Below are 24,642 nucleotides of genomic sequence, written 5' to 3'. Positions count from 1 at the left end.
TGGGCGTGGCATAGCGTTTGGTCGGAGCAAGGAGTTTGGGTAGCAAGGCAACTTTTCACTTGCTTTCTATGGGTCATACTTATGTCATATTGGTCTTTCACTACCCGCTTCTATGGCCACATGTTTCACATACCCTGTTGGTGTTGAGGAATAGGAGTTTGTGCCAAGAGCACAGTAAGGGCAGAATCTCAACATGACGTACACACTGCTAGCACACACATATTAAACTTGAATTATTGTGTAATCATGCAGTTATGTCAAAGGGAGATTTGTGTAAGAATTTGAAAGATTTTGAGAAAGTAGGCAATGTGTGCTGATTTGGCCCTACAGACGCTGTGTTAGTGGATGTAGGTTGCCAAGGAGGATTGTGTGTCTGTGGTGTTGGACTGGAGCAGGCTGATCTGTCTTGCTGAGTTATAGCTTGGGTCTCCTCTACAAGGCCTCAATAGGCTAATGTAACTGCAGTCTGATCAACAGCACTGTAAAGCACAGCACAGTACAGAGCTGCCTTTCTGTTTCTACAGCAACCCCACACAGCGCCTGACCTGCACACACCCTACACACACCACACGCAGCACGCCTGCGCACAAGCAGCCTTGGCAATGCACTGACCTACTTTCAGTGCTCTCGTCTCCAACACTCACTCACTTGCATATACATACAATACACACACATACATACACTCACATATACAGACACACATACACTCACACATAGTTATTGTATGTACGCACACATAAGCAGTTATATGTGCACTCACTCCCCCTCACACACACATATTAGCCTGTGGGCCAGGGATTGCCGAAGACACAGTTTTAATAACTGCTAGCAGAACAGCCCTTATCAATCCCATTCTATCCTCCTCACTTCTCAAGTATCGCTCATATATATTTTATCATGTTTACCACATTTCTTCTGCAACTTACTTTCAGATTCAGCGGGCTAAACGTGTATTCTTCCGTTGGTGGAATTTGAGAGAAGGTCAAGCTGATCCGTAGTCAGTCCCTGCATTCCTCTTATATCTCACACATGGTCAGTGCAGAGCTAGTAGTCATTCCCAGCTGTCAGTGCTAGGCTAACCCAGTTAGCTGCTGGGCTGCTGCTAGAGTGTGGGTGTGGATGTGAGCGCATCCACTGTGTGTATACGTGTGCGATTGAGTGTGAATGCATGCGCCTCCCCAGTGTGTGTGTGTGTGTGTGTGTGTGTGTGTGTGTGTGTGTGTGTGTGTGTGTGTGTGTGTGTGTTTGAGCGTGCCTGCCCTGTGGCCTGGCTCCAGGCCCGGGATTCCAGCCCACCCACCAAGCAGCCCTGGGAGCTCTGATCGGCCCCCAAGGTAACGAGACGACCCTGTGTCTCTGAGAGAGAGAGAGAGAGAGAGAGAGGTCTAGGGTCCGCCCACCGACCAATAATTCACAAAATGGGACAAACACCAAATTGAGACTGCATGCAGAATTCAGCAAAAATAGCCTCTGTGTACAACTTAAAACACCAAATAATGCATGCAAAGCAGAATTAGGATGATACCCGCTCATTATCAAAATCCAGAAAAGAGCCATTAAGCAAGTTGGTCCTGGGGCTCTGCTCACAAACACAAACAGACCCCCAGGACAGCAACACAAATAGACCCAACCAAATCATGAGAAAACAAAAAGAGAATTACTTGGCACATAGTCTTACATCTAGACGTTCCGCTAGCGGAACACCTGCTCCAATATCCAATGACGGGCGTGGCGCGAAATACAAACTCCTCGAAAATCCGAAAACTTCCATTTTTCAAACATATGACTATTTTACAGCATTTTAAAGACAAGACTCTCCTTTATCTAACCACTCTGTCCGATTTCAAAAAGGCTTTACAGTGAAAGCAAAACATTAGATTATGTCAGCAGAGTACCCAGCCAGAAATAATCAGACACCCATTTTTCAAGCTAGCATATAATGTCACAAAAAACAAAACCACAGCTAAATGCAGCACTAACCTTTTGATGATCTTCATCAGATGACACGCCTAGGACATTATGTTATACAATACATGCATGTTTTGTTCAATCAAGTTCATATTTATATCAAAAACCAGCTTTTTACATTAGCATGTGACGTTCAGAACTAGCATTCCCACCGAACACTTCCGGTGAATTTACTAAATTACTCACGATACACGTTCACAAAAAACATAACAATTATTTTAAGAATTATAGATACAGAACTCCTTTATGCAATCGCGGTGTCCGATTTTAAAATAGCTTTTCGGTGAAAGCACATTTTGCAATATTCTGAGTAGATAGCCCGGCCATCATGGCTAGCTATTTTGACACCCACCAAGTTTGGTACTCACCAAACTCAAATTTACTCTAAGAAAAATTGGATTACCTTTGCTGTTCTTCGTCAGAATGCACTCCCAGGACTTCTACTTCATCACCCAATGTTGTTTTGGTTCCAAATAATCCATAGTTATATCCAAATAGCGGCGTTTTGTTGTGCGTTCAAGACACTATCCGAAGGGTGACGCGCCCGGCGCGTATCGTGACAAAAACTTTTCAAGATATTCCATTACCGTACTTCGAAGCATGTCAAACGCTGTTTAAAATAAATTTTTATGCAATTTTTCTCGTAAAAAAGCGATAATATTCCGACCGGGAGTCGTTGTTTTCATTCAAAGACTGAAAATGTAAACATGGAGTCGTCTTGTGCACGCGTGCGCCAGTCTCATTGTTCTCAGATCGACCACTTACCAAATGCGCTACTGTTTTTCAGCCATGGCCTGCAAAGTCATCATTCAACGTTCTGGCGCCGTCTGAGAGCCTATGGGAGCATTAGAAAATGTCACGTTACAGCAGAAATCCCCTGTTTTGGATAGAGATGGCGAAGAAGGCCAAGAAATGGTCAGACAGGGTACTTCCTGTACAGAATCTTCTCAGGTTTTGGCCTGCCATTTGAGTTCTGTTATACTCACAGACACCATTCAAACAGTTTTAGAAACTTTGGAGTGTTTTCTATCCAAGGCTAATAATTAAATGCATATTCTAGTTTCTGGGCAGGAGTAATAACCAGATTAAATCGAGTACGTTTTTTTAATCCGGCCGTGAAAATACTGCCCCCTATCCATAACAAGTTAACAAAAAAACAGAGCAAACTAGAATGCTATTTGTCCCTAAACAGAGAATACACAGTGGCAGAATACCTGACCACTGTGACTGACCGCGCCGCAGAGGAGGAAGACGAAGCGGCCACCTGGTCAGACTCCGTAGACGTGCACATCGCCCACCGCTCCCAAGTATACTACTAGCCAATGTCCAGTCTCTTGACAACAAGGTAGACGAAATTCGAACAAGAGTTGCCTCCCAGAGAGACATCAGAGATCGAAACATTCTCTGTTTCACGGAAACATGGCTCTCCATGCATCGCCCCGACAGAGATAAACACGCTCTCTGGGAAGAGGAAGGGCGGGGGTGTATGCTTCATGATTAACGACCCATGGTGTAATCATAACAACATACAGGAACTAAAGTCCTTCTGCTCACTCGACTTAGAACTCCTTACAATCAAATGCTGGCCATTGTACCTACCAAGAGAATTCTCGTCAGTTATAGTCACAGCTATGTACATTCCCCCTCAAGCAGACACCAAGACGGCCACCAAGGAACTTCACTAGACTATATACAAACTGGAAACCATATATCCTGAGGCTGCATTTATTGTAACTGGGGATTTTAACAAAGCAAATTTGAGAACAATGCTACCTAAATTCTACCAGCATATTGGTTGCGCTACGTGCTTGGGCAATACCCTTAACCACTGCTACTCCAACTTCCGCAATGACTACAAAGCCCTCCCTTCGACAAATCCGACCACAATGCCATCTTGCTCCTACCATCTTATAGGCAGAAACTCAAACAGGATGTACCAGTGACGAGAACCATTCAACGCTGGTCCGACCAATCGGAAGCCACACTTCAAGATTATTTTGATCACCCGGACTGGAATATGTTCCAGTCAGCCTCAGAGAACAACATCAACCTATACGCTGACTTGGTGAGTGTTTATAAAGAAGTGCATTGGAGATGTTGTACCCACTGTGACTATTAAAACCTACCCTAACCAGAAACTGTGGATGGATGGCGGCATTCGCTCAAAACTGAAAGCGCGATCCACCGCATTTAACGGTGGAAAGTGGTCTGGGAATATGGCTAAATATAAACAGTGTAGTTATTCCCTACGCAAGGCAATCAAACAAACAAAATGCCAGTACAGGGACAAGGTGGAGTCGCAATTCAACGGCACAGACACAAAACGTATGTGACAGCCTTCCCTGTAGCTCAGTTGGTAGAGCATGGTGTTTGCAACGCCAGGGTTGTGGGTTCGATTCCCACGGGGGGCCAGCACAGAAAAAATAAAATAATAATAATAATAATAAAAAAAAAAAATGTATGAAATTGTATGAAATGTATGCATTCCCTACTGTAAGTCGCTTTGGATAAGAGCGTCTGCTAAATTACTAAAATGTAAAAAAATGTAAAAAATGGGGTCTACAGGAAATCATGAACTACAAAATGAAAACCAGCCACATCACGGACACCGATGTCACGTTTCCAGACAAACTAAACACCTGCTTTGCCCGCTTTGAGGATAATACAGTTCCACTGTCGCGGCCCGCTAACAAGGACTGCACCCCCCCTCCTCCTTGGTTGACGTAAGTAAAACATTTAAACGTGTTAACCCTCGCAAGGCTGCTGGCCCAGACGAAAGTCCCTAGCCGCATCCTCAGAACATGTGCAGACCAGCTGGCTGGTGTGTTTACGGACATATTCAATTGCTCCCTATCCCAGTCTGTTGTCCCCACATGCTTCAAGATGGCTACCATTGTTCCCGTACCCAAGAAGGCAAAGATAACTGAACTAAATGACTACCGCCACGTAGCACTTACTTCTGTCATCATGAAGTGCTTTGAGAGACTAGTCAAGGATCATATCACCTCCACCTTACCGGCCACTCTAGACCCACTTCAGTTTGCATACCGCCCCAACAGGTCCACAGATGATGCAATCACCATCACACTGCTCACTGCCCTATCCCATAAGGACAAAAAGAATGCCTATGTAAGAAAGCTTTTCATTGACTATAGTCAGCATTCAACACTATAGTACCCTCCAAGCTCATCATCAAGCTGGAGACACTGGGTCTCCACCCCGCCCTGTGCAATTGGGTCCTGACGGGCCACCCCCAGGTGGTGAAGGTAGGAAACAACTTCTCCACTTCGCTGACCCTCAACACTGGGGCCCCACATGGGTGCGTGCTCAGCCCCCTCCTGTACTCCCTGTTCACCCACGACTGCATGGCCATGCACGCCTCCAACTCAATCATCAAGTTTGCAGACGACACAACAGTAGTGGGCTTGATTACCATCATTGACGAGACAGCCTACAGGGAGGAGGTGAGGGCACTCGGAGTGTGGCGTCAGGAAAACAACCTCACTCAACGTCAACAAAACAAAGGAGATGATCATGGACTTCAGGAAACAGCAGAGGGAGCACCCCCCCCCCCTATCCACATCGAAGGGACAACAGTGGAGAAGGTAGAAAGTTAAGTTCCTCTGCATACACATCACAGACAAACTGAAATGGTCCACCCACACAGACAGTGTGGTGAAGAAGGCGCAACAGCGCCTCTTCAACCTCAGGAGGCTGAGGAAATTTGGCTTGTCACCCAAAACCCTGTCACACTTTTACAGATGCACAATCGAGAGCATCCTGTCAGGCTGGTACGCAACTGCACTGCCCTCAACCACAAGGCTCTCCAGACGGTGGTGCGGTCTGCACAACGCATCACCGGGGGCAAACTACATTGAGACCAAATCTCTGGCCACTTTAATAAATGGATCACTAGTCACTTTATACAATGCCACTCTGAATAATGCCACTTTAATCATGTTTACATATCTTACATTACTCATATCACATGTAAATACTGTATTTTATACCATCTATTGCACCTTGCCTATGCTGCTCGGCCATCGCTCATCCATATACTTACATGTACATATTATCATTCACCCCTTTAGATTTGTGTGTATTAGGTAGTTGTTGGGGAATAGTTACATTACTTGTTAGATATTACTGCACTGTCGGAAACTAAACTCAGCAAAAAAAAGAAACGTCCCTTTTTTAGGACCCTGTCTTTCAAAGATAATTCGTAAAAATCCAAATAGCTTCACAGATCTTTATTGTAAAGGGTTTAAACTCTGCTTTCCATGCTTGTTCAATGAACCATAAACAATTAATGAACATGCACCTGTGGGATGGTCGTTAAGACACTAACAGCTTACAGACGGTAGGCAATTAAGGTCACAGTTATTAAAACTTAGGACACTAAAGAGGCCTTTCTACTGACTCTGAAAAGCACAAAAAGAAAAGATGCCCAGTGTCCCTGCTCATCTGCGTGAACGTGCCTTAGGCATGCTGCGAGGAGGCATGAGGACTGCAGATGTGACCAGGGCAATAAATTGCAATGTCCGTACTGTGAGACGCCTAAGACAGCGATACAGGGAGACAGGACGGACAGCTGATGGTCCTCGCAGTGGCAGACCACGTGTAACAACACCTGCACAGGATCGGTACATCCGAACATCACACGGGACAGGTACAGGATGGCAACAACAACTGCCCGAGTTACACCAGGAACGCACAATCCCTCCATCAGTGCTCAGACTGTCCGCAATAGGTTGAGAGAGGCTGGACTGAGGGCTTGTACAGTGAGGGAAAAAAGTATTTGATCCCCTGCTGATTTTGTACGTTTGCCCACTGACAAAGAAATGATCAGTCTATAATTTTAATGGTAGGTTTATTTGAACAGTGAGAGACAGAATAACAACAACAAAAAATCCTGAAAAACGCATGTCAAAAATGTTATAAATTGATTTGCATTTTAATGAGGGAAATAAGTATTTGACCCCCTCTCCATCAGAAAGATTTCTAGCTCCCAGGTGTCTTTTATACAGGTAACGAGCTTAGATTAGAAGCACACTATTAAAGGGAGTGCTCCTAATCTCAGCTTGTTACCTGTATAAAAGACACCTGTCCTCAGAAGCAATCAATCAATCAGATTCCAAACTCTTCACCATGGCCAAGACCAAAGAGCTCTCCAAGGATGTCAGGGACAAGATTGTAGACCTATACAAGGCTGGAATGGGCTACAAAACAATCGCCAAGCAGCTTGGTGAGAAGGTGACAACAGTTGGTGTGAATATTCGCAAATGGAAGAAACACAAAAGAACTGTCAATCTCCCTCGGCCTGGGGCTCCATGCAAGATCTCACCTCGTGGAGTTGCAATGATCATGAGAACGGTGAGGAATCAGCCCAGAACTACACGGGAGGATCTTGTCAATGATCTCAAGGCAGCTGGGACCGTAGTCATCAAGAAAACAATTGGTAACACACTACGCTGTGAAGGACTGAAATCCTGCAGCGCCCGCAAGGACCCCCTGCTCAAGAAAGCACATATACATGCCCGTCTGAAGTTTGCCAAAGAACATCTGAATGATTCAGAGGACAACTGGGTGAAAGTGTTGTGGTCAGATGAGACCAAAATGGAGCTCTTTGGCATCAACTCAACTCGCCGTGTTTGGAGGAGGAGGAATGCTGCCTATGACCCCAAGAACACCATCCCCACCGTCAAACATGGAGGTGGAAACATTATGCTTTGGGGGGTGTTTTTCTGCTAAGGGGACAGGACAACTTCACCGCATCAAAGGGACGATGGACTGGGCAATGTACCGTCAAATCTTGGGGGGGAACCTCCTTCCCTCAGCCAGGGCATTGAAAATGGGTCGTGGATGGGTATTCCAGCATGGCAATGACCCAAAACACACGGCCAAGGCAACAAAGGAGTTGCTCAAGAAGAAGCACATTAAGGTCCTGGAGTGGCCTATAGAAAGTCTCCAGACCTTAATCCCATAGAAAATCTGTGGAGGGAGCTGAAGGTTCGAGTTGCCAAATGTCAGCCTCGAAACCTTAATGACTTGGAGAAGATCTGCAAAGAGGAGTGGGACAAAATCCCTCCTGAGATGTGTGCAAACCTGGTGGCCAACTACAAGAAACGTCTGGCCTCTGTGATTGCCAACAAGGGTTTTGCCACCAAGTACTAAGTAATGTTTTGCAGAGGGGTCAAATACTTATTTCCCTAATTAAAATGCAAATCAATTAATACAATTTTTTACTTGCGTTTTTCTGGATTTTTGTTGTTGTTATTCTGTCTTTCACTTTTCAAATTAACCTAGCATTAATGTTATAGACTGATCATTTCTTTGTCAGTGGGCAAACGTACAAAATCAGCAGGGGATCAAATACTTTTCCCCCTCACTGTAGGCCTGTTGTAAGGCTCGTCCTCACCAGACATCATCGGCAACAACGTTGCCTATGGGCACAAACCCACCGTCGCTGGACCAGACAGGACTGACAAAAAGTGCTCTTCACTGATGAGTTGCGGTTTTGACTCACCAGTGGTGATGGTTCGATTCACGTTTATCGTCAAAGGAATGAGCGTTACACCGAGGCCTGTACTCTGGAGCGGGATCGATTTGGAGGTGGCGGGTCCGTCATGGTCTGGGGCGGTGTGTCACAGCATCATCGGACTGAGCTTGTTGTCATTGCAGGCAATCTCAACGCTGTGCGCTACAGGGAAGACATCCTCCTCCCTCATGTGGTACCCTTCCTGCAGGCTCATCTTGACATGACCCTCCAGCATGACGATGCCACCAGTCATACTGCTCGTTCTGTGCGTGATTTCCTGCAAGACAGGAATATCTGTGTTCTGCCATAGCCAGCGAAGAGCCCGGATCACAATCCCGTTGAGCACGTCTGGGACCTGTTGGATCAGAGGGTGAGGGTGAGGGCCATTCCCCCAAGAAATGTCTGGGAACTTGCAGGTGCCTTGGTGGAAGAGTGGGGTAACATCTCACAGCAAGAACTGGCAAATCTGGTGCAGTCCATGAGGAGGAGATGCACTGCAGTACTTAATGCAGCTGGTGGCCACACCAGATACTGACTGTTACTTTTGATTTTGACCCCCCTTTGTTCAGTGACACATTATTCCGTTTCTGTTAGTCACATGTCTGTGGAACTTGTTTAGTTTTTGTCTCAATTCTTGAATCTTATGTTCATACAAATATTTACACATGTTAAGTTTGCTGAAAATAAACGCAGTTGACAGTGTGAGGACGTTTTTTGTTGTTGCTGAGTTTAGAAGCACAAGCATTTCGCTACACTCGCATTAACATGAATAAAATTTGATTTGACTTTGACCCAAACTTAAGGAAAGCTTTGACTATGTACAGACTCAGTTAGCATAGCCTTGCTATTGAGAAAGGCCGCCGTAGGCAGAACTGGCTCTCGAGAGAAGACAGGCTATGTGCACACTGCCCACAAAATGAGGTGGAAACTGAGCTGCACTTCCTGACCTCCTGCCAAATTTATGACCATATTAGAGACACATATTTCCCTCAGATTACACCGATCCACAAAGAATTCGAAAACAAACACGATTTTGATCAACTCCCATATTTACTGGGTGAAATACCGCAGTGTGTCATCAAAGCAGCACGATTTGTGAACTGTTGCCACAAGAAAAGGTCAACCAGTGAAGAACAAACACCATTGTAAATACAATTCATATTTATGTTTATTTACTATTTGCACATCGTTACAACACTGTATATAGACATATGACATTTGAAATGTCTTTTATGAGTGTATTGTTTACTTTACATTTTTTATTGTTTATTTCACTTTTGTTTATTATCTACTTCACTTGCTTTGGCAATGTTAACATATGTTTCCCATGCCAATAAAGCCATTGAATTGAATTGAATTGAGAGAGAGACGGAAGGTAGAGCGAATGGTTGACAGAGGGAGTGAGAGAGAATGAATGATGGGGAAAAGGAGAGAGAGACGGTGGGTTTGAGAATGGGATCGAGGGGGGAAAAAGAAAGAGAGGATGGATAGCATCTCAGCAGGGTTCCTCTCATCCCCCTTGTCAGGTGATGATGCCCTGCTGGGTGAAAGAATAACAATCTGGCTGCAGGGTTAGTCCTCCTCTCCTCAACTGGTCTTCTACACTGCTCTGTCAGGCTTTTCTCTCTCTCTCTCTCTCTCTCTCTCTCTCTCTCTCTCTCTCTCTCTCTCTCTCTCTCTCTCTCTCTCTCTCTCTCTCTCTCTCTCTCTCTCTCTCTTATTGGCATGGCGTAACAATGTACATATTGCAAAAGCTTACTTTGGATATTTACAATATTAAGATAATAAGAATCAAAATTGTCAACGGGACAACAGTAACAACAATAACCATGGGTCCAAATAACCATACATTGAACAATAAGCATACAGTAGAGGACATGTTCAGGTTCTCTCTCTCTGTGCTGGCCTCATGTAGGCCATGAATTATTGAGAGGCTCGCTGTCCCTGTAGATCCGACAGCCCTGATCCTCCTCTCCTCGCCGTCCTTTCCCAGCACTCGTTGGTACCAACCCAGCTGCAGCAGCTGACAGGCAGAGTCTGCCTGGATACTCTCTGATGAGCCCAGGGCTGTGATCTCATCTCATTCACCTCTTTGTCTCCTGTCCTTCAGGAAATCCTTCATCTCCTGACTTTGTTGTACTCTAGAACTATATATCTGTTTGTGTTTCATGGACTGTGTCAAGTCAAATGATTATTTATTTAACCTTTATTTAACTAGGCAAGTCAGTTAAAAACAAATTCTTATTTACTGGGATAACACATTATGACAAGAGAGACTCCATAACACAGCATAAAGAGAGACCTAAAACAACAAAATAGCATGGTAGCAACACCACATGGCAGCAGCACAACATGGTAGCAGCACAAAACATGGTACAAACATTCTTGGACACTGACAACAGCACAAAGGCAAGAAGGTAGAGCCAACAATGCATCACGTGAAGCAGCCACAACTGTCAGTGAGAGTGTCAATGATTGAGTCTTTGAATGAAGAGATGGAGATAACTGTCCAATTTGAGTGTTTTTTTTTGCAGCTCGTTCCAGTCGCTAGCTGCAGCGATCTGAAAAGAGGAGCGACCCAGGAATGTGTGTGCTTTGGGGACCTTTGATAGAATATGACTGACAGAACGGGTGTCATATGTGGAGGATGAGGGCTGCAGTAGGTATCTGAGATAGAGGGGAGTGAGGCCTAAGAGGGTTTTATAAATAACCATCAACCAGTGGGTCTTGCGACGGGTATATAGAGATGAGGAGTATAGAGTGCAGTGATGTGTCCTATAAGCAGAATTGGTGGCAAATCTGATGGCCGAATGGTAAAGAAACCAAACCAAATAAAACTTTTATTTAAAGTGCATTTAAATTTGCCACACACGTTACATGAAAACAATAATAAAAGAACATAACAGAGGATGTGTAAAACAATCCCTTATTAAAAGCCTGGCTAAAAAGGTGGGGTTTTAACAGTTATTTAAATCATTAATAGTGTCTGCTCCTCCTACCTGACAGGGCAAGGCGTTCCACAATTGAGGTGCTTTAATAGAGAACGTTCCGCCCCCCCGGTTCTGGATCAAGGAACCATAAGCAGACCAGTTTCTTGGGATCGGCGCGCCCTCACTGGGTTGTATGGAACGAGCATGTCTGTCAGATACGAGGTGGCACGGTCATGCAGTGCCTTAAAAGTTAAGAGTAAGATCTTAAAATCAGATCGATACTTTACAGGCAGCCAATGTAGTGCAGATAAAACTGGAGTGATGTGCTATTGGCTTCTAGTGTTGGTTAAAATCTGAGCTGCAGTGTTCTGTACCAGTTGTAGGCTGCTAATAGTAGAGTCTAAGCAGCTGGAGAGGAGGGCGTTACAGTAGTCTAGCCTAGATTAAACAAATGCATGGACCGATTTTTCGGCATCTGGCTGAGAGATGAAGTGTGTAATTCTGGAAGTGTTTCTGAGATGGAAGTATATTGTTTTAGATAAGTTTTTTTATGTAGTCTAGTGATCCTTTATTCTCCTCCGACCATCCTGATCTTACGATCCTTACTGTTGTGAAGGGAAATTCACTTCACTGGTTGCAGCTAACACTCCATGAAATCACGTTCAGCAAAGTTATGAACATTTCTCAACTATAAACCTAACCTGTGTGCGTGCGTGTCCCTGCAGTGTGGAGAAGCGGCGGCGGGAGCTGGAGTGTCGTTACATAGACGAGCTGGCCGAGCTCCTGTCTGCCAACATGGGCGACATCGCCAGCCTCAATGTGCAGCCAGACAAGTGCCACATCCTCAAGAGCACCGTGGACCAGATCCAGCAGATCAAACGCCGCGAGCAGGGTGAGCACCAACGCATTAGAAACATACACACACACTTTGGCTCAATCCCAATACTCCTCCCCCTCGTTTTCGAGTGTGGGATGGAGCAGCTAGTGATGGGGAGAGATAAATCACAATGTGGAATGGGACATCACTACATCATTTGCGAACAGCAGAAGCGGCCAAAGGATAGCCTACCACGCAATTCATTGACAACAAGCCTTGTGTTTTTCGAAATGACTGTTTTGACGGCAGTAATAGCTTTCCTTATATTTCTCATTCACCAAATAAGTACTTTAATATGAGCAACAAATGAGAACAGCAGAACAACAATGTGTCTGTAATGTACCATCATCTGGCTGTGGTTCAATGTGGAGTAGTACTGAAGCAGGACTTTCATTCCATAATAGCAGTTTGAAATGTAACAGTCCCATTTCCTTCACTCAGTCATTTTCTGCAATTTCTTGGGGATTAATGACTGTTCTGAACTATTGTACCAAACGTGTTAGGGTCCATGCACAGATCAGCTACGTAGCTACTCATCCATAGACATACAATAAGCAAGAAAAGCTACGTTACTTCAGCTGCATTGCATGACTATCTTGTATGTTTTTATTTATGAACAGCAAGGAAAGCTTACAAAATTGTTTATTACATTTGCAGTAAATGCTTTTGCTAGATTCTTTATATCCCCTGGGTTTCACAAGATGACATCTTGGTTTGCTGGTTTGCTCAGGAGTCCCTAAAACATCAAACAACACAAACTACAATTCATACAAATGTCAAATGCCCATATAGCAAGCTAAATGTATAGCTACAGTAGCTGGCTAATGTTCTTTTAATGATCCTTTATGAAGTTATAATTACTTAAATGTGCTTCCATCATAGTATTCTTGTCAGCCATTATTCTTAAAGCAACTTGCCAGGGTTGGGTTGCAGAGCTTCATGGGAGTTTTGGGAAACACTTGATAGAAAGACTGCATGTTGATTTGCTTCGTTTGGAGGGCCAACCAGAGGGCTGAAAGGCACTACGCCTTGCTCCAAGTTGAATTGGGGTACCACTCTGTCTTGATGGGGCTCAGGGGATTGCACAGAACGGAGGTGGAGGGTATTGGGATTGAGCCTTACTTTCACTCACTAATTTATCACAAATTTGAACGCACATATGTACTCTCTTGCTGTTTCTCTAGTACACACACACACACACACACACACCACCCTTACATCCATGCTCGCTCTCATTCCCCTCAGTCACTAATTTACTGACCCACATCCTCCCTCACTTCTCCGTGTGTTTGCTCTTATTTTTTCCTCATCCCCCACTCCTGCTTCCCCTGAAGACGTCAGGTCTCCAGGGGAATTTTTCACAGCAGTAGGGACCCCTGGGAAATCATACTTCTTAGTCCTCAGAGCTAAATGACAAGCCAGACTAATCCCATCCTTAAGACACTGAAAGCTCGCTGTGACATCATTCTGCTGCATCTTATGTGTCCTTACATGTCCTTACATGTCCTTATGCGTCTTACTGTATGTTGCTTTGCTTAAGGCATACCACAGCCATATCTCTATTGTTTATAGGCCCATATGTCTCTGATGCTTACATATCATTGTGTGCATCTTATGTACCCTTACACGCAAACCTCACCGGCCACGTTGGGTGTGCGCGAGTGTTGCAAAATAAATGTACACATACATGTTATTCAATAATTTCACCACATGGCTCGCATGCGTGAACAAGTGTCTGCGTAGCCAAGCGCTAAAATAGAACTTGGTTATATCTGAGACACTCCACGAGCTTCAAGTCCCCTCTTATTGGATATCAGGAAGATACAGACCCACTTGCTTGAAAGACAAACCAGGAGAGATGAATTAATGATAACTAACTAGGTTTCCCTTTTTATCTGTGGATTAACAGTCGGGGTAGAGAAACACACGATTCTATATGACACCTGGTGAAAATTCTACAAAGAAACAGCTAAAAAAAGGATCATATGCATTTCAGGTAAAATAACAACCTAATGTTATTCTCCCAGGACAAACTAGCTAAAAACAATAGGTAGCTAAATGTCCATAAATATTTCATGTGTATTTCAACATGCCACCAAATTAATATAGTTCGTTCACAGTTGGTTTTGGTATTTTAACTTCCGTGTCATGATCGCGTCTGGTGTGGATGGACAAAATCAACATGCGCACGTGGACGGACGCGTGTGGCCGGTGAAGTCAGCATGTTACATATCTTTAGTTCCATGCATCTGGTATGTCCTTACTCACTCCCAGTTAGTTCTACTTTAGTGTTGTCAGTGGTGGTGCTTGTGCACCCAGATTGTCTCTTAATAATCAGTCACTGGTAAGCGTTCTTGGAAAAGCCTTAAAACAATAAGAGTCACTGAGTGCAATGGTGTTTGTTCCAGGTCACACTCACCACAGGCATGGGGTCGATGGTTGAAGTCCCCCTCTGATCTGGCTCCATGCATGGTCCTGATGTCGCACACACACACGGTCAAATCAAATCAAATGTTATTAGTCACATGCGCCGAATACAACAGATGTAGACCTTACAGTGAAATGCTTACTTAAAACCTCTCTGGGATATGTGGGATGCTAGCGTCCCACCTCGACAACAGCCAGTGAAATTGCAGGGCGCCAAATTCAAAACAACAGAAATCTCATAATTAAAATTCCTCAAACATACAAGTATTATACACCATTTTAAATATAAACTTCTTGTTAATTCCAGCCATAGTGTCTGATTTCAAAAAGGCTTTACGGCGAAAGCACACCTTGCGATTATGTTAGGTCAGCGCCTAGCCACAGAAAACCATACAGCCATTTTCCAAAGAAGGAGAGGTCACAAAAGACAGAAATAGCATTAAAATGAATCACTAACCTTTGATGATCTTCACCGGATGGCACTCCCAGGACTCCATGTTAGACAATAAATGTGTGTTTTGTTCAATAAAGTTCATCTTTATGTCCAAAAACCTCATTTGAAATTGGTGCGTTATGTTCAGAAATACATTGTCTCAAACAAACATCCGGTGAAAGTGCAGAGAGCCACATCAAATTACAGAAATACTCATCATAAACATTGATAAAAGATACAAGTGTTAAACATACAATTAAAAATAAACTTCTCCTTCTTACATCTAGACGTTCCGCTAGCGGAACACCTGCTCCAATATCCAATGATAGGCGTGGCGCGAATGAAAAATTCCTCAAAAATACAAAAACTTCAATTTTTCAAACATATGACTATTTTACAGCATTTTAAAGACAAGACTCTCCTTTATCTAACCACACTGTCCGATTTCAAAAAGGCTTTACAGTGAAAGCAAAACATTAGATTATGTCAGCAGAGTACCCAGCCAGAAATAATCAGACACCCATTTTTCAAGCTAGCATATAATGTCACAAAAAACAAAACCACAGCTAAATGCAGCACTAACCTTTGATGATCTTCATCAGATGACACGCCTAGGACATTATGTTATACAATACATGCATGTTTTGTTCAATCAAGTTCATATTTATATCAAAAACCAGCTTTTTACATTAGCATGTGACGTTCAGAACTAGCATACCCCCCGCAAACTTCCGGTGAATTTACTAAATTACTCACGATAAACGTTCACAAAAAACAACAATTATTTTAAGAATTATAGATACAGAACTCCTCTATGCACTCGCTATGTCCGATTTTAAAATAGCTTTTCGGTGAAAGCACATTTTGCAATATTCTGAGTAGATAGCCCAGCCATCACGGCTAGCTATTTTGACACCCACCAAGTTTAGCCCTGACCAAACTCCGATTTACTATTAGAAAAGTTTGATTACCTTTGGTGTTCTTCGTCAGAATGCACTCCCAGGACTGCTACTTCAATAACAAATGTTGGTTTGGTTCAAAATAATCCATAGTTATATCCAAATAGCGGCGTTTTGTTCGTGCGTTCAAGACACTATCCGAATGGTAAAGAAGGGTGACGAGCACGACGCATTTCGTGACAAAAAAATTCTAAATATTCCAATACCGTACTTCGAAGCATGTCAACCGCTGTTTAAAATAAATTTTTATGCCATTTTTCTCGTAAAAAAGCGATAATATTCCGACCAGGAAAGCGTGTTTACATACAAAGAGAGACAAAATAAAAGCATGGGATCCCCTCGTGCACGAGCCTGAGTCTCATAGTACTGTGACCGGCCACTATCCAAACGCGCTACTGTTTTTCAGCCAGAGCCTGCAAAGCCACGATTCAGCTTTTTGCCGCCTTCTGAGAGCCCATGGGAGCCGTAGGAAGTGTCACGTAACAGCAGAGATCCCCTGTTTTGGATAGAGATAATCAAGAAGGCCAAGAAATGGTCAGACAGGGTACTTCCTGTACAGAATCTTCTCAGGTTTTGGCCTGCCAAATGAGTTCTGTTATACTCACAGACACCATTCAAACAGTTTTAGAAACTTTGGAGTGTTTTCTATCCAAAGCTAATAATTATATGCATATTCTAGTTTCTGAGCAGGAGTAATAATCAGATTAAATCGGGTACGTTTTTTATCTGGCCGTGAAAATACTGCCCCCTAGGCATAACAGGTTAATGCAACCGCTGTGTCAGATTTCAAAAAAGTTTTACGGTAAAAGCACACCATGCAATTATGTTAGGTCAGCGCCTATCCACAGAAACCCATACAGCCATTTTCCAACCAGCGGTGTCCAGCGGTGTCACAAAACTCAGAAATAGCGTTATAAATATTCACTTACCTTTGATCTTCATCGGAATGCACTCCCAGGAATCCCAGTTCCACAATTGTTTTTTTGTTTTGTTCGATAAAGTCCATCATTTATGTCCAAATACCTCCTTTTTGTTTGCGCGTGTAGTCCAGTATCCAAATGCACAATGCGCAGGCACTAAGTCCAGACGAAAAGTAAAAAAAAGTTCCATTAACGTTCGTAGAAACATGTCAAACGATGTATAGAATCAATCTTTAGGATGTTTTTATCATAAATCTTCAATAATATTCCAACCAGACAATTCCTTTGTCTTTAGAAAGGAAAGGGAACGCAGCTCACGGCCGCATGCGAGACTTAGCTCATGGCATTCTGCCAGATCCCTCATTCAAACAGCTCTTATTCTCTCCCCCTTCACAGTAGAAGCCTGAAACAACGTTCTAAAGACTGTTGACATCTAATGGAAGCCTTAGGAAGTGCAAAATGACCCAACAGACACTGTATATTGGATAGGCAATCACTTGAAAAACAACAAACCTCAGATTTCCCACTTCCTGGTTGGATTTTTTCTCGGGTTTCTGCCTGCCATATGAGTTCTGTTATACTCACAGACATCATTCAAACAGTTTTAGAAACTTCAGACTGTTTTCTATCCAAATCTACTAATTATATGCATATTCTAGCTTTTGGGCCTGAGTAGCAGGCAGTTTACTCTGGGCACCTTATTCATCCAAGCTACTCAATACTGCCCCCCCAGTCCCAAAGAAGTTAAAAGAACCTAACCGACAGTGCAGTTTCAAAAAATACGAATGAGAATAAGAAATAAAAGTAATTAAAGCAGTAAAAAATAACAATATATACAGGGGGGTGCCTGTACAGAGTCAACGTGTGGGGGCACCAGTTAGTTGAGGTAGTATCAACATGTAGGTTGTGTTAATTAAAGTGACTATGCATAGATGACAACAGAGAGTGGCAGTGGTGTGGCGAGGGGAGGGAGGCAGGCAATGTGAATAGTCTGGGTAGCATTTGATTAGCTGTTCAGGAGTCTTATGGCTTGGGGGTAGAAGCTGTTTAGAAGCCTCTTGGACCGAGACTTGGCACTCCGTGTGGTAGCAGAGAGGCTTGCCGTGTAGTAGCAGAGAGTACACTCTATGACTAGGGTGGCTGGAGTCTTTGACAATTTTCAGGGCCTTTCTCTGACACCGCCTGGTTTAGAGGACCTGGATGGCAGGAAGCTTGGCCCAAGTGATGTACTGGGGCGTTCAGCTGGGCTGCCCTCTGTAGTACCTTGCGGTCGGAGGCCGAGCAGTTGCCATACCAGGCAGTGATGCAACCAGTCAGGATACTATCGATGGTGCAGCTGTAGAACCTTTTGAGGATCTGAGGACCCATGCCAAAATTTTTCTGTCTCCTGAGGGGGAATAGGTTTTGTCGTGCCCGCTTCACGACTGTCTTGTTGTGCTTGGACCATGTTAATTTGTTGATGTGGACACCAAGGAACTTGAAGCTCTCAACCTGCTCCACTGCAGCCCTGTCGATGAGAATGGGGGCGTGCTCGGATCTCTTTCGCCTGTAGTCCACAATCAGCTCCTTTGTCTTGATTACGTTGATGGAGAGGTTGTTGTCCTGGCACCACACGGCAGGTCTCTGACCTCCTCCCTATAGGCTGTCTCGTTGTTGTCGGTGATCAGGCCTACCACTGTTGTGTCATCGGCAAATTTAATGATGGTGTTGGAGTCATGCGCGGCCGTGCAGTCATGAGTGAACAGGGAGTACAGGAGGGGCTGAGCACGCACCCCTGAGGGGCCCCTGTGTTGAGGATCAGCGTGGCGGATGTATTGTTACCTACCCTTACCATCTGGGGCGGCCCGTCAGGAAGTCCAGGATCCAGTTGCAGAGGGAGGTGTTTAGTCCCAGGGTCCTTAGCCTATTGATGAGCTTTGAGGGCGCTATGGTGTTGAACGCTGAGCTGTAGTCAATGAATAGCATTCTCACATAGGTGTTCCTTTTGTCCAGGTGGGAAAGGGCAGTGTTGAGTGCAATAGAGACTGCATCATCTGTTGAGGCGGTGTGCAAATTGAAGTAGATCTAGGGTTTCTGGGATGATGGTGTTGATGTGAGCCATGACCAGCCTTTCAAAGCACATCATGGCTACAGACGTGAGTACTACAGGTCGGTAGTCATTTAGGCAGGTTACCTTAGTGTTCTTGGGCACAGGAGCTATGGTGGTCTGCTTAAAACATGTTGGAATTACAGACTCGGACAGGGAGAGGTTGAAAATGTTAGTGAAGACACTTGGTAGTTAGTCAGCGCATGCTCGCAGTACACGTCCTGGTAATCCGTCTGGTCCTGCGGCCTTGTGAATGTTGAACTGTGTAAAGGTCTTACTCACATCGGCTGCGGAGAGCGTGATCACAAAGTCTTCCGGAACAGCTGGTGCTCTCATGCATGTTTCAGTGTTATTTGCCTCGACGCGAGCATAGAAGTAGTTTAGCTCGTCCGGTAGGCTCGTGTCACTGGGCAGCTCTCGGCTGTGCTTCCCTTTGTAGTCTATAGGGGTTTGCAGGCCCTGCCACATCCGACGAGCGTCAGAGCCGGTGTAGTACGACTCGATCTTAGTCCTGTATTGACACTTTGTCTGTTTGATTGTTCGTCGGAGGGTATAGCGGGATTTCTTATAAGCTTCCAGGTTAGAGTCCTGCTCCTTGAAAGCGGCAGCTCTAGCCTTTAGCTCAGTGCGGATGCTGCCTGTAATCCATGGTTTCTGGTTGGGGTATGTACGTATGGTCACTGTGGGGACGACGTCATCGATGCACTTATTGATGAAGCCAATGACAGATGTGGTGTACTCCTCAAATGCCATTAGAGGATTCCCGGAACATATTCCAGTCTGTGCTAGAAAAACAGTCCTGTAGCTTAGCATCTGCTTCATCTGACCACTTCTTTATTGACCGAGTCACTGGTGCTTCCTGCTTTAATTTTTGCTTGTAAGCAGGAATCAGGAGGATAGAATTAGGGTCAGATTTGCCAAATGGAGGGAGAGCTTTGTATGCGTCTCTGTGTGTGGAGTAAAGGTGGTCTAGAGTTCTTTTCCCTCTGGTTGCACATGTTGATAGAAATGAGGTAAAACTGATTTAAGTTTCCCTGCATTAAAGTCCCTGGCTACTAGGAGCGGTGCCTCTGGGTGAGTATTTTCTTGTTTGCTTATGGCGGAATACAGCTCATTCAATGCTATCTTGGTGCCAGCCTCTGACTGTGGTGGTATAAAAACCGCTACAAAGAATATAGACAAACTCTCTCGTTAGGTAATGTGGTCTGCAGCTTATCATGAGAAACTCTACCTCAGGCGAGCAATGGCTCAAGACTTCCTTAGATATCGTGCACCAGCAGTTGTTTACAAAAATACATAGACCGCAGTCCCTTGTCTTACCAGACGCTGCTGTTCTATCCTGCCGGTATGTCGTATGACCAGCCAGCTGTATGCTGATATTGTCGTCGTTCAGCCACGACTCCGTGAAGCATAAGATGCTACAGTTTTAATGTCTCGTTGGTAGTTTAATCTTCCCAATAACTCGTCGATTTCATTGTCCGAAGATTGCATGCTTGCGAGCAGAATTGAGGGGAGTGGGGGTTTATTCAATCACCTCCTACTCCTCAGAAGGCAGCCCGCCCTTTTGGCCTCTCTTTCTTCGCCTCTTCTTCACGCAGATCTCTGGGGTCGGGGCCTGTTCCGTATATTCTCCGCCTCGGGCTCGTCAGAGTCGGGAAAGAAGATAAAGTATTCTGATAGTCCGTGGTGAGTAATCGCAGTCCTAATGTCTGGAAGTTATTTTCGGTCATAAGAGACGGTAGCGGCAACATTATGTACAACAATAGTAAAAAAAACAAGTTACAAACAACACAGATAAACAAACAAACAAACAAACAAACAAACAAACAAAAAATTGTTTGTGGGCACGTAAAATGTCTGCCTTCTTTTCCGGCGCCATCACGCTTGTGCATACATTCATTGGACGGTAATATTTATCATGTTTGATATTATAAATACCTCACATGCACCTCGTAATAAGACTAAGCAATTAGCCCATTAAATTAATTATCTTTAACTGACTCCATAAGATAATTAGCAATATGCAAGATAATATGGTTGCGTTAAAGTAATAGACAATGAAGAAATGTCTGAGAATTGAATTTGAAATCCAAGTGTATTTAATTTATTTGTAAAATGTATGGATTCACATGCAAGGCATAAACGTAAGTTACAAAGCATTTACATGCATTACAAGACATTCTAATCATGGTCAGAGAGAGAGAGAGAGAGAAACCAAAAGTCCATGGGGGGCAGAGAGGGAAGAAACAGAAAAGAAAGAGAGAGAGGGAAGAAACAGAAAAGAAAAAGAGGGAAGAAATAGAAAAGAAAAAGAGGGAAGAAACAGAAAAGAAAAAGAGGGAAGAAACAGGAAAGAAAGAGAGAGAGAGAAGAAACAGGAAAGAAAGAGAGAGAGAGAAGAAAGAAAAGAAAGAGAGAGAGAAGAAAGAAAAGAAAGAGAGAGAGAAGAAAGAAAAGAAAGAGAGAGAGAAGAAAGAAAAGAAAGAGAGAGAGAAGAAAGAAAAGAAAGAGAGAGGGAAGAAAGAAAAGAAAGAGAGAGAAGAAAGAAACAGAAAAGAAAGAGAGAGAAGAAAGAAACAGAAAAGAAAAAGAGGGAAGAAACAGGAAAGAAAGAGAGAGAGAAGAAACAGAAAAGAGAGAGAGAGAAGAAAGAAAAGAAAGAGAGAGAGAAGAAAGAAAAAGAGAGAGAGAAGAAAGAAAAGAAAGAGAGAGAGAAGAAAGAAAAGAAAGAGAGAGAGAAGAAAGAAAAGAAAGAGAGAGAGAAGAAAGAAAAGAAAGAGAGAGGGAAGAAAGAAAAGAAAGAGAGAGAAGAAAGAAACAGAAAAGAAAGAGAGGGAAGAAACAGAAAAGAAAGAGAGGGAAGAAACAGAAAAGAGAGAGAAGAAACAGAAAAGAAAGAGAGAGAAGAAACAGGAAAGAGAGAGAAGAAACAGGAAAGAAAGAGAGAGAAGAAACAGAAAAGAAAGAGAGAGCGAGAACAAACAGAACAGAAGAGAGAGAAGAAACAGAATAGAAAGAAAGGGAGAAGAAGCAGAAAAAGAGAGAAAGAAAGGAACAGGAAAAAAAGAGAGAGAAGAATGTGTGAGAAAAAAAAGACTCACCGCAAAAGGGCAGAAACAAATAAGAGAAAGAACAATGAATCTTCGACCCTTTTATAACCATCTGAGTTGTTTGGATTCAAAACCTTGTTGACCACTAGTATTACTTTAAAGTTAACCTCCAATCAGATATCAGACTTACATGATGTCACCTCTGCTTCTCAGTGGTGTGACATTGGCGGTTGGCAAGACCAACACAGAGAATGTTGATTTCCTAAGGCGACTCATAGCAAATTCTTGCATACAGTTGATAAGAAGAGTCACTTCTGGGGCTGGGCTGCCCTACACGCACACATGTTCAAACACACACACGCTTACACACACATGTTCACACACACCCTGCCAATGGGAGAAGCCATCCATCCATAGGGTGAGCGAGCATATCCATCCAGGCAGGGTCCATTCCTCTCTGATGGAGAGAGGAATATTTTCTGATGTGATGATTTATTCATCGTGCCAGTATGAATAATGTATGTTGTACGTTGGCATGAAGCATACTGTGGTACGAACAGAGGAAGGAGTGTCGTGCCAAGGCCCCTCTCAGGGATGAATGACCAGATTAGTTCCATCATGTTGTGGGGGATTATGATGACAGGGATCATTATTGATTTGGCTGACTATATTAGATAGCTAAATCAGGATTAGGATTAACATCATTAGGATATTTGGCCAACAGAGGATAGTTGGTAACAGAGACTGAGCTGTCAATGCTCTCTCTCTCTCTCTGTCTGTCTGTCTGTCTGTCTGTCTGTCTGTCTGTCTGTCTGTCTGTCTGTCTGTCTGTCTGTCTGTCTGTCTGTCTGTCTGTCTGTCTGTCGTTGTGTGTGAACATAACTAAAGGCCCCCATATCACCACCAGACCTCAGTTTACATCCCCAGGGCCCAAGCCACTCTGAGGGGTACTACAATCGGCTCATTTCTAGGCATAACCCTGAATCAATTTTCGGCTTTGAACTTGACCTCAGGGCTCTGCAGAAGGGCGGTCACACCGGTTGGCCTATCTTCCAACACGTTTAACAGAGCTTCTCACAAGGAAGCTTTCCTTCAGGTCTAGACCCCTACCCAGTGTTGTTTTTGGGTTAACCATTAGATAACAACCTGAAGGGTGTGATAGTCTTCTAGTGGTCCCAAGCCATCTTGTGATCAGCTTTATGTGTTTGGGGGTCAATTAGTTCTTAAATTAAAACCAATTTAGTATTAATGTAGCTGCACGTCGCTGCTAGGAATGGGAACCTATAGACTTTGAAATGTTGGGCTAGGCCTAAGTAATGCAGGAGATTAATTTACAAGCCTTTAAATCCCTCTGTTGCGAAAAACCCAGTCCGATTTAGGTCAGAGCCTTAATGTTTGTTTCACTTGAGACCACTCTGAGCATGGCAATCATTATGTTACGACTACACCATTGGAATAAGAAACATGTTAGTTTCCACCGTCATAGCCTGAATGGAAACTAACGCAGTTAGAGTAGGATGATGTAGTAGGATGATGATCACACTGAAGTTTAGGATTTGGGGAGGGTAAGCTAATCTAAGATCTGTGTTTAAGGGACTACATGGTTGAGCATGTATTTTCCCTGTTTTCCCTCTGGTCAGAGATTCCATCAAACATCCTGTTAGAATGGACACACACAACCAGCAGGCATTTATAAGCAGCACTGTAATGTATACAGTCACCTCCAAAATGATTGGCACCCTTGATAAAGATTAGGGGGGAAAAGACTGTATAAATGAATAAATCACATACTGAGCTATATTGTATTATATAAAAAAAAGGATGTTCTATTATTTTATACTAATAGAATTACTCAGGGAGATTTATATTTTTTTCTCTCAAAAAGATGTGTCAAAATGATTGGTACTCCTTAAGATTCTTATAAATAAAATAAAACAGATATACAATCTGTGTTAACATTCTACTTTTTTTAAGTCATTCTCAAGGCTCTGACCATGTAAAATCCATTTGTAATCCATCACCGTGGGGGAAGGTAAAGAACTCTCAAACGAAAAGAGACAATTGTTTGTTGACCTTCATAAATCAAGCAATAGGTACAAAACAATAATTTAAAAAACGAAATATACCACTTTCCACTATAGAGAGCAATAGTAATGGGGTCTTTTTCTAGCCACTAATGGAGGCTAACTCCGCCATGGCTTATTGGGCAAAGCCTATGGGGAAATGAATTGGGTTTTTGGGATAAACGCAGAAAATAAGGGATCTTATATGTTTTGTTCTATGAGATAATCTTCTTCAGATAATGTCACTTTTTGTGAATTTTGAAGCATTTGTGTAATCAAAAAAAGTTAAAAGCTAACGATGTGGTAACATGTATAACAACAACAAAAATACACTGCATGCCTTTGACGTCACCAACACTACGCACAACTTCACAGCTAAACCAAAATATAT

General features: G+C 43.5%; 1 protein-coding gene across 2 annotated transcripts in view; it reads left to right on the top strand.

The window, feature by feature from the left end:
• Positions 1–24,642, top strand: part of ncoa1 (nuclear receptor coactivator 1) — a 106,981-nt gene that overhangs the window by 50,505 nt on the left and 31,834 nt on the right. For both annotated transcript variants that reach the window (XM_014144565.3, XM_014144567.3), the window contains one exon: positions 12,162–12,328. In XM_014144565.3, coding sequence (XP_014000040.1) covers positions 12,162–12,328 — 167 coding nt within the window. The remainder of the gene's footprint in view (positions 1–12,161; positions 12,329–24,642) is intronic.

This window comes from Salmo salar, chromosome 15 (genome assembly GCF_965601325.2).
Source record: "Salmo salar chromosome 15, fSalSal1, whole genome shotgun sequence".
NCBI lineage: Eukaryota > Metazoa > Chordata > Actinopteri > Salmoniformes > Salmonidae > Salmo > Salmo salar.
Note: the sequence above shows the minus strand (reverse complement) of the source record. Positions and strands in the feature narration are given on the sequence as shown.